This window comes from Elaeis guineensis, chromosome 2 (assembly GCF_000442705.2).
Source record: "Elaeis guineensis isolate ETL-2024a chromosome 2, EG11, whole genome shotgun sequence".
Taxonomy (NCBI): domain Eukaryota; kingdom Viridiplantae; phylum Streptophyta; class Magnoliopsida; order Arecales; family Arecaceae; genus Elaeis; species Elaeis guineensis.
The window spans coordinates 111289412-111301274 of record NC_025994.2 but is presented as its reverse complement, the minus strand read 5'-3'; the positions used below and the strand labels follow the sequence as shown (position 1 = coordinate 111301274).

Below are 11863 nucleotides of genomic sequence, written 5' to 3'. Positions count from 1 at the left end.
AAAAAAAAAAAAAAACTAGGGGTTTGGATATATCAAATTTGACCATTAGTGGAATATTAACATTTTCCTATAAACAGACGTCCATTACTATAAACGAAAATTTATCCTTTTTTTTTTAAATTTAAATTCACATCTTCTAATTGCCCATTAATCCATCTCTGTCCTTATTTATCCAAGCAACCTCTATCCATAATTCTCTCTATTTTAAAATCTATTGGCAGTAATACATTTTAACCCCTCCAAGTATCATAAATTAACACTCGATTTTTAGAACTTCAAAAATTTGTAATCAACATTAGTAGATTGCTTTTCTGTATTGAACTGTTGACATAGACCGGAAAACATTAATTGTAGATGAAAAAGAACTAGACAATATTTGCATGATATCAACATAATTGCTTTATAAGATATTTACACTCTAATAGGACATCTCCATGCAACAACTTGGGAAAGAGGGGGTCAAGATCTCTCTAGTTTTCGTTCCTCTTTATTTTCACTTTTGTGACATTATTTGGAACAATGTGCTCGGGTGGAAACACCCAAATCCACTCCCCCTACATCATTATACCTTCCATTCTATGAATCCCTATGTACATATATCTTAATTTATATAATAAATTTCTATGGGGGAAGCATCTTACTTCATTTTTTTCACAAAAAAAATTACTACTATAGACTAGTCTTTCATCAAAATGTTAATGCTACGAATAAATTAATTTTTAAAACTTAAATACCCTTCTCCTTTATAAGTCTTAAAAAGAGAAAAAAAATAAATAATTATAAGTTCACTCGGCACTCAACACTTAAGGGAGGCGGGGTTAGAATCCCTTTCCTTCTTCAAAAAACAAAAACCAAATAAGGGTCAACACAATCCCTTTTCGAACTCTAAGCCATTGTTTTAGGGGTCATTGTCCTAGCATCCAGCATAGGTTACATTTTGATTATTACGGGCGGCAAGTCGGTAGGGTTAGACCAAATATGGATTAGATTGCATAAAATACGGATCAAAAAAATTATCAATTTGAATTTTATCTATTAAATAGGTTAAATGTGAGACTCCAAACTAGAATCCAATAGTTGCACAGATCTCAAAGCATAAATCAAAAAAAAAAAGAAATAAGCCAACACGTGCAACTCACAATGGGAAAGAGGGGAAAAACATAGGAGGAACTCAAAAGAGTTCTTTTCCTTCTTGGATTCAAACATCTAAATCTATTGAGAAATAAAAGGTTAATCAAACTCAAATTTCTTTTCCATGGAGATCTATTTAAAGGCTTAAATCCTTTAGTTTTCTCATGCCAAGGATCAACGTTGATAGTTGCCATTATCCTCCGATTTCTTTCTAATATTCCGATGATTTGATCCTGATTTAGTTATTGGAAATCGAATCGATCCCGTCAAAGAACTGGTAAATCCTTTCTACATCTTCTTCCTAATCTTCTTCAAGTCCTAAAGAGTTTTTGCCAAATTAATTGACAGAAAAACTTTGAAATCGCGTCCCAGATTTTCTCCTTGTTTTTCGTGGTTGTTCTCAGATTTTTTCCACCGCCATTCGGTCATTGCCGGTCATCGGACTTGGCCAATCGACATCACCGGAGGCTACCCCTCCAGCCATGGTGGTTGTCGGCTGGGAGGGGGCTTCTTCTTGTCGAAAATAAGGGAGCAAGAGCTTCCCTCTTTCGTGAAGGAAGAAGAGGAAAGGAAAAGGACGTGCGGTCCTCTATTTTCCCGTGGGAAAGAAGAAGAAAAAAAAGAAAAAAAAAGATAGAGAGTTTCTCTCTCCTCTCTATCCTCTTTTTCTATGTTGAATCCTACTTCCTCTTCTAATTTTTTTTTTACAAATTTTCTTTCTCTAGATTGATTTTCTCTCCTGATGGATTTTTCTCTCTCAAAGTTATTTTTCTAAAATTAGCCTAATGAAAAACTTCTTTTTTAATGATTTTGATCGAGTTTAGTGAAGGATCCGATCCTAAGTGAGATTTTGATTTAGGATTTGTTTAGATCTAATTTTGAATTAGAATTAATGTAAAAATATAATTTTGAATAATAGACACTAAAAAATCTTCTAAAGATTAATGGATCTGTCTGTTTAGTGATTTATGAAAAGTAAATAATGAATCATTTTCTCAAGATATTTCATATTTATTTTAAAAATAAATAATTATTCTTTAAAATTATGCATAATTTATGAAATTATATTTTAAACAAAAAATGATTCTAAAATACTATATTTTATTGATTATGCATATATTCAGTAAAAATTATGATATGTTATGATACAAAAATATTTTGATACAGATTGAATTTATGCTCTTAGTCTAACTATATTTCAGTGAGCTGCGTCAATGAAGATTATACATTGGAATCAGTGGGTCCTGTCAATAGAGATTATATGTTAGTACTCAGTGGATCCTATCAGTGAAGATTGTGTGCTGGATTTAGTGGATCCTGTCGGTGGGGGTTATGCACTGGTATTTAGTGGATTCTTGTCATGGTAGTTAAATGTTGGTCATAGTCATGGCTGTGGAGTTATGAGTATTTTGATTTGAATTAAATTTATGATTATATTGTATATAAATATTTGAAAGATTAGATTTGCATTGAATTAACATGAAATATATTTTTATGTTTATTCACAGTATTGTTCTTGAATATTATATAATATATGAAATATCTAGTTGAGATATTTATTACTTATTAGGCTGTCAAGCTTATTATCTTTCTCTTTTATTTTTCAGATTCAGATAATTAATTATAAGTATGGGCAATAATGCTGGGATAGAGCTTTTAGAGGCGTGATTTAGCATTGTCAACTTCATTAAACTTAGATCTATTATTTTTTTTAGTTGAACTTTATTGGATATAAGATATTTGATTTAGTTATTTGAATTAAAATTAAATAATAATTATTTAAATTTTATTCTACTGTGATGCATTGATATCGTGATGCCTTGCATGCTTATGGAGAGAGTTCTTCATAAGTATGTGACGGTTGCTATAACTCTCGGCTCATGATCTCGGATCGGGAGCGTAACAATTAATATGATATCAGAGCATAAGTAGAAAAATTATGACGCATTGAATCAGATATGAGTATAGGCAGATAGATACTAGGGACATTGGGATAATAATTTATATTAATTATGACATGACTTAGAAATTTAGATTTGACATAAGTGCATTGATGGATTTGAATCAGAGTACGCAGTGGAAGCATAGTGGTTTGAGTTATTTTCAAGCTGATGAGAATAATAATTTGATTTGAAAAGTATTATAATGAAGGATTCAATTTAGAAATTTGAGGATTGACTATGACTTGAGAGAAAAGTAACTTTGAATTTTGAGGACTTAGCAAGAAAAAAATTTTAAGGATGAAATTTCATTTTAATGGGGAAGAATGTGATTCCATAAACCAAAATTCAATAGTCGCACTGGTCTCAAAGCATAAGCCAAAAAAAAATGAAATAAGCCAGCACATGCACGTGTTGGAGTCACGATGGGGAAGAGGGGAAAAACGTGGAAGGAACTCAAAAGAGTTCTTTTCTTTCTTGAATTCAAACACCTAAATCTATTGAAAAAATAAAAGGTTAATCAAACTCAAATTTCTTTTCGAGGTCTATTTAAAGGCCCAAATCCTTTTGTTTCTCCATGCCAAGGATCAACATAGATAATTGGCATTATCCTCTCATTTCTTTCTGATGGTTTGATCCTAATTTAGCCACTGAAAATCGAATCGGTCCCCATCAAAGAACTGGTAAATCTCTTCCACTTCTTCTTTCTAATCTTCTTCAAGTCCTAAGCAGGAGATTTTGCCAAACTAATTGACAGAAAAACCTTAAAATCGCTTCACAGATTTTCTCTTGTTTTTTGTGGTTGTTCTTGGGTTTTTTCCACCACCGTTCGGCCATCGCCGGTCATCGGATTCGACCAGTCGACGTCGTCGGGGTTGCCTCTCCGGCCACGATGGTTGTTGGCTAGGAGGGGGGTTCTTCTCGTTAGAAACAATTGCTCCCCTCTTCCATAAAGGAAGAAGAGGAAAGGAAGAGGATGTGCGGTCTTCTATTTTTTCGTGGGATAATAAGAAGAAGAAACAAAAAAAAAAAAAGAAAAAAATAGAGAGAGAGTTTCTCTCTCTTCTCTATCCTCCTTTTCTGTATTGAATCCTATTTTCTCTCTCTAATTTCTTTCTCTATAAATTTTTTCTTTGTAGATTAATTCTCTCTCTTAATGGATTTCTCTTTCTCGAAGTTATTTTTCTAAGATTAGCCCAGTGAAGAATTTTCTTTTTGATGATTTTGATCAAATTTAGCGAAGAGTCTGATCCTAAATAAAATTTTAATTTAAGATTTATTTAGATCTAATTTTGAATTAGAATTAATATAAAAATATAATTTTGAATAATAGGTACTGAAGTATCTCCTAAAGATTAATCGATTTGTTCGTTCAATGATCTGTGAAAAGTAAGTAATGAATCATCTTCTCGAGATATTTTACATTTATTTTGAAAGTAAATAGTTATTCTTTGAAATTATGTATGATTTATAAAATTATGTTTCGAATGAAAAATAATTTTAAAATATTATAATTTATTAATTATGCATATACTCAGTGAAAATTGTGATATGTTATGAAACAAAAGTGTTTTGATACAGATCGGTTTTATGCTCTCAACCTAACTATATTTCAATGGACCCCGTCAACGAGGATTATACATTGGTAATTAGTGGATCCTGCCAATGGGGATTATACGTTGGTATTCAGTGGATCTTGCCAGTGGAGGTTGTCCACTGATATTTAGTAGACTCTGCCAGTAGAGGTTATGCACTGGTATTCCATGAACCTTGTCAATGGGGATTAAACGTTGATCATGGTCGTGGCTGTTGAATTATGAGTATATTGATTTGAGTCGGATTTATGATTATATTGTATATAAATATTTGAAAAGATTGGATTTGCATTGAATTAGCATGAAATATATTTTTATATTTATTCACTGCATTGTGGGCTGTCAAGTTCATTACCTCTCTTTTTTATTTTTTAAATTTAGATAATTAATTCAAGTATGGATAATAATATTGAGATAGAATTTTTAGAGACGAAATTTAACATTGTCAACTTCATTGAACTTAGATTTATTATTTTATTTTTAATAAAATTTTATTAGATATAAAATATTTAATTTAATTATTTAAATTAAAATTAAATAATAATTATTTAAATTTTATTTTGTTGTGATATATTTATCATGATGTTCGATTCATAATATCGGATCGAAATCATGACATTAAATTTAAATATAATTATTTTATTAAATAAATAATTAAAAAAGAAAATCTTAGAGGTGACGAGCTTTTGCCGCCCGCGTTACCGTCGGTGTCTTTCCTTCTGGAAAGAGTGGTTAGCAACGCTGGTGTTCCCTCCGACCACCCAAGAAATGTTACAAGCGTGCGAGTGCGAGACGGAACAAATAAGGCCGGTAAAAGAAAGCAATAAGAGTCCGTCTCTTCCCCCTCGTTTCCCCCAACCCCAAGTCCCGGCCAAGCTCGCCCTTCGAGGGTTTCAATCCCCCTCGAAATCTACCAGTTCCCGTCTTTCCTCCTCTTCGATTCTTCTGTCTCCTCTCTCGGTTCCCCCCAATCCCGCTTTCCTTCCCTTGCTCCCTATCCAGATCGCTCTTCTGCGATATATCGGCCGAGTTTCTGAGAGGAATCAGGGCGGATTGGGCGAGGGATTTGGGTTGGGGTTGGTGGGGCGCAAATGGGAAAAGGTTCGAAGACCGTATGTCGGTCGGCGTCCCACCAGCTCTTCAAAGACAAGGCCAAGAACCGGGTGGATGACCTTCAGGGGATGTTCAGCGACCTCCAGTCCGCCCAGATGCTCCGCGAGTGGAAGGCCGAGTTTAACGAGTCCTCTCCGCTTCCTCTTTCCTCGTAATGCCTCACCATCCCTCCTTTTTTTAGTCCTTTCTATCATCCTGCTTTGCTTTTTTTTCCCGCCCTTTTTACTTGAAGGTGACGGATTTTGATTGGTTTGTGCCGGGGAATACTCATGTCTCCTCAGAACTTCCGTCAGAAACCCTCCGGCTGTTGCAGCTTAGTGAGGAGGAGGATGATGCTACAAGCAAGCTCGCTCTGCCAGCTCCTGGGAAGGCAAAGGCCGAGCCTTTAGATGTGCCCTCAGAACTTCCGTCAGAAACCCTCCGGCTGTTGCAGCTTAGTGAGGAGGAGGATGATGCTACGAGCAAGCTCGCTCTGCCAGCTCCTGGGAAGGCAAAGGCCGAGCCTTTAGATGTGCCCGAGCCTTATGTTGAAGAAATTCAAGGTGGAGAAACTGCTGTCTTTCAAGAGGTGAGCTTTTTTTTTTTTTTTTTTTTTTTTCCCTTTCCAACATACCGAAGTTGTGTTGGATAATTGGATTTATTTCTTCTTGGTTGCATGCATGTGATAGTTCTTGTTAGGGGCAAGCTGGGGAATTTGGTTTAGTTCTCTTTGTCTTTGCAACATCCTCAATTCCAGTTCTTGGGTCTTTCACTTCTCGGTGGATGGACTTGCAACTGGTATCCTTTACTTTTATATAACATTAATGAAAAACAATTATTTAGGCAGTATTTCAATGGCAGTTACATTCTGAGGCAAAACAGGAACATCTTTGTGGCTAGAACTTGGTTGAAGTTGCACGAGTTTTGATGTTGGAACTGGTGGATTTCAAGATTTGCATATAAACTCAAGTGCTTGTGTCACACCCTGACTTGATGGCTGGACCGGTCACATGAGACAGCCGCATGCCCCTAGGATTTAATCCCTTAAGACATGCAACGATCGCCTTCACATTCAAAAATATCATATCAAACCATACTCAGACAGTGGTAAAAAAACAAACTTCTAATTTTTATCGATTCAAATAAAGTGTAGTTCACCAATTTCTCATAAGGTTGATTAACATAAATCCAGATCAATATTTATTCAAAAACAAACTAAGCAAATATCCTTTAAAATCCTACGCTTCTCATTGCTCGGTCCTATATTCCCACATGCTCTTTTGGATCTTAAAAAAGAAAAGAAAGAATAAGCTTTACAAGCTCAGTAAGTTATCAATATTTCTGAGGAATCAAGTATAATTAATTTTTTTTCTAAATATAGCAACAAACAATAATAGATGCATAAACTAATATAATTTTAATTTTCAAATATATCATATATAGCAATAAAATTTTAAATCCTCTCCCAATTTTCGGTGACTACAATCATGATCAGTCTCATGATAAGATCTAGAAGAGACTAGTCCTTGAATATAGAACATGTGATTCATCAGTATATATCAGTGATCAGTCCCACTAGCTAGGCCTAGAAGAAAACTAGCTTCGATTCATACGGTCATGATTAACCCTATGACAGTGCAAAGAGATTAGTCTTAAAATCAAACATGTGATGCATCAGCATGTGCCAGTGATCAGTTCCAACTGGTTACGTTTAGGAAAAATTAGTTTCTAATTGTATGGCCAATGATTAGTCTCGTTGGTTATATCCAGATCATAGTCTAACTAAAGAGTTTTTCTCATAACCAATGTACTCATTTTCATAACATAAATTTTCATATTTTATTTTTAGAAATAAAAGAATATTTTTTCCATTCAAAAATTTATGCAAGTATAAAACCATGCAACATAGAGGAATCATCATATTTAAAATTTGCAAACATGTCATGGTAACACTATGCTCGATCTGTAATTTTGAATTTCATAAGATACATACTTTTTCAAACTTTCAATTTTTCTAAATACTATAATTTTTACACAATTTCTAAATTGCAAAATACAAGAAATATGACATGGTTGGTCTGGTCTAACTAGAACAAGTGACCCATATATTGATTGATATTGATGTGTTATGGTTGATCTGGTCTAACTAGGTGAAGCCCTATTAACTTCCTGATATACTGTGAGTCTATGACTAGAAGTCATTCTTCCACCAATCACTTGATGCTTCAGATAGAGTACACGACAGTGACTACATCCTTACTCGACGGAGGAGGTTATCGATAGCATGGGGGAGCAGCATGTTTTGCATGTGCCAACTGATAATTGAGTCCAGTATAAGAGGGCTGGCTAGCTGTTGATAGAAGGCCGTATATTTTTTGGACCTTATTTGCTGCCCGCTGCATTAATCTGATTCTTAGGGACATTGGCAGGCTTCAAAGAGTAAAGCAGACAGTGGAGAAAGTTCAGACCATCATTAAATTTATATATTAGCACATATGGGTGGGAACTAATGAGGAAGTAAACTAGGAAGACACTGAGACTAGCAGTTGCTCTTTCACCACACACTACATTGCTATTGACAGCCTAATCGAGAAGAAGGCAGGGTTGCGAGCCATGTTCCTCGGCAAGGGGTGGATGCAGACCTGATATGCCTGTGATAGCATGGAGGGGCACTGTGTGGAGGGGATAGTGATAGGTCAGTGGTTCTCACAATGGGCTAAGGAAATAGTCAAGGGCATAACACCACTTTATCTGGTGCTTAGTGCTGTAGGTGGCCTTTATTTGCGGCTCAACCACCTAGCTAGCACCCAAAAGAACCATCCCAAGACTATGGGGCCCAGATTGTCCCAGTTTGAACTCTCTTGGACCTTACCCAAAATGGTTAGATGTAAGGTATTATTTATGTTTGTTGGCCCTATGTAAGTACCTAGGTTCTTTCTGATGCACAATCAATTCGGAACTTAATACATACCCCGCATGGGTCCCATCTATTGAAGTAGTCCATGAATTATTTTTGGTTGGATCATTTTTTGCATTATCTTTCTTATTGTTTTGCTTAATTTGGTTAACGCTTACAAGTTTACTAATTTGGTTAGTTTTTTATTCTTTGTTATTATTTGGTGAGTTGCCCAATGGACTAACTTTAGTCATTAAGAATGTTCTTTTGGATCATTTGTTAATGTTCTTATCCAATTCATAGTGAAAAATGTTATTTACAGTTCATATTAATACAATTCCTTATATGAGCATGAAAGTGTTTCCTTAATTACCTTTTCTTTTCAGTTTATCTATTTCTATTTTTGTTATTTGATGAATTTTAATTATTTTTTATTTTTAAATATAATCTATGTAGGTTCCAAGTTCCAACTTCTGCTTAAGCACTACATCGCCCCCTGGTCGGCTGCCAGTTGCAACTGCCTTTTAAAACATCGGCAAATTCTTTTTTCAACACCATGTGAAAATTTGTTGTTTGAGTTGAAGTTCTAAGCTCTCACTGATTCATAATATGCATTACAAATAGGTTAGTCGGAAAAGGTTTGAGCACTACGGTTCAATCTTCAAAAAGTACCATAACCATATTATCCTGTGAAATGTGCTTGAAGAAGTTGACGTTCATCGACTAAAATTCTCAGCTAGCAGCATTCGAAACATAAAATTAATTATTTAAATGGATAGGAGTCAAAGAATTAAAATATAAAAAACTATTTTGTATTCTTACTTGAAGATACATGAAATATGCAAAATTACTTGAGATCTGGTTGAAGCCCTGGAAACAGGAGAATTTTTATGTTTCTTGCTATTGGATCTTCTGCACCTGAGGTTCTTTTGGTTTTCTACATTCTTATATGTTCCTTTCCTTCTTTTGATGTTTTCCTTGATGCATTGCTCTCTCCCTATATAATGACTTACTTTGTGCTCTGGTATTTTGGAAACATTGCTTCTTCATATTACAACTTATAACTCCCATGACCTATGCAACTCATGTTGATTATGAAAATGTCATTTCTTAGAGAAAAGGAGAACGTTTTTGATTTATCATTTTGCAATTCTGCAGCTTGTGCTCTTATATGAAAGAAAAATATCATGTTAATGTTGCTGGCTATTGGTTTGCAAAAGTGTTATCTACTGGGGTGTTTGCTAATATTTTTAAGATTTGTTGTTTAGCTTTGCGTGTTTATCATGTTTAGTCATATGGGAAGAATTCTATGGTATGGCCACTTCCTTATCTTTTGCTTTAAAAGTCTATGGTGGTATGTATTGGCAGGCAATTTGTGGCATTCTCATTTTCCAACACTGTTGTCATAATCTAGTGTGGAAGTGAAGAACATTTTTGGTCCTCCTTTTATCGTTTGCTATTATGTGTGTGGTGGTTTTAGTTTAGTTTCAATATTGGTTCATTCACAATCTTAGTGTGATTACAAGGGTCATAAATTGTTAAATTTGTTTTACTTGCAGGATTATTATGTGAATCAGGAACTAACAGAACATGAATTTCTTTACGGCGAACGATACAAAAGCAACCTTCACGCTGGAACAGACCATGCCATCATAAATTGCTTGGACAGGACTGCTCATTTGGATTACCAACAGTTCAGTCTGCACCAAGAACTGCACCATAATGTGTATCTTAATACCAATAGTAGTGAGCAAAATGGTGAGGATGTGTTACCCCATATGTCAGACTTGCTGCCAACAATATGTCCTCCACCATCTGCATTTTTAGGGCCAAAATGTGCACTCTGGGACTGTCCTCGGCCTGCTCAGGGATCAGAGTGGTGTCAAGATTATTGCAGCAGCTTTCATGCTACATTGGCACTGAATGAAGGTCCTCCAGGCATGGCACCTGTGCTACGTCCTGGTGGTGTCGATCTAAAAGATAGTCCACTTTTTGCAGCTCTTTGTGCAAAGACACAAGGAAAAAATGTTGGTATCCTAGTATGTGAAGGAGCTGCAACTGCAAAGTCTCCATGGAATGTTCCAGGTATGTCTACATTACACTTTTATATGTGCATAGAATGTTCTTCGTTTGGCTATTACTGCCACTATCATGCTATGTTTAAAGATTCGGATTTTTTTCGATAAAATTAGCTGTATCTGATTGCTGGGATTTCACATGATGTTGCAGAGCTTTTTGATCTGTCTGTTCTTGAGGGTGAATCAATTAGAGAATGGCTCTTTTTTGACAAGCCAAGAAGGGCTTTTGAGAGTGGGAATCGAAAGCAGAGGTCACTGCCAGATTACAGTGGCCGTGGTTGGCATGAATCTAGGAAGCAGGTTATGAAGGAATGTGGAGGCTCAAAAAGGTCCTACTACATGGATCCACAACCGCTAACCCACTTTGAGTGGCATCTCTATGAGTATGAGATCAGCAATTGTGATGATCTCGCTTTATATAAGCTAGAATTCAAGTTTGTTGATGCAAAGAAAAGTTCCAGAGCAAAATTGACAGGCACTTCACTTGTTGATCTGCAGCGGCAGATGGGAAGGCTCAATGCAGAGAATTCTGTGGATAACAAGAAAAATACCAAGAGTAGGACAAAAGCTAATCAGAAAGGCATTGCTGAAAGTATGTATTCAAGTCCACACATAGCTAATCAGAAGGAGAATGTGCTAAACTTCTATCATGCTTCCGATCAGATGGTGTCTTTAAATGAGAACTCAGCTTATGGACCTAGTTTCCAATATGTGTATTCTGTTGAAAAGGACTGTTATGGAACATAGACAAGGAGAGAAACATTAGGCAGTCAGGGACCGTCCCATAATGATGGTTTATGAACTGATTTTTAAATTTCTCCAAAAGAAATATATTGGCTGTGACTTTATGACAAATATTCCCTGCTCAGGTTTCGGTCTTTTTATAGCATCATGTCAACTGTATTAACTTTATACATGGTGTCAGCATGTGCAGGAGACCATTTGGCAGCCGGGCATCTAAGCTCTTGAATGCTAGAACATGACAGTGATCATGAGTTGTAACTAATGTAAAAGTGGCTCAACCATCGTTTCCCCTGGATGCATCTTTAACTTGATGAGGCATAACCCCCTCATTACACACACTGCACCAGAGCTGTAATAACAAAGTTACTTGAAGCATTATATACCTTA

General features: G+C 35.5%; 1 protein-coding gene across 1 annotated transcript; it reads left to right on the top strand.

The window, feature by feature from the left end:
- Positions 1–5383: 5383 nt before the first annotated feature.
- On the top strand, positions 5384–11863 carry LOC105044603 (transcription factor VOZ1). The gene is made up of 4 exons (XM_010922553.4): positions 5384–5930; positions 6061–6347; positions 10214–10739; positions 10884–11863. The coding sequence occupies exons 1-4, from the start codon at positions 5435–5437 to the stop codon at positions 11477–11479; spliced, it is 1905 nt and encodes a 634-aa protein (XP_010920855.2). The 5' UTR covers positions 5384–5434; the 3' UTR covers positions 11480–11863.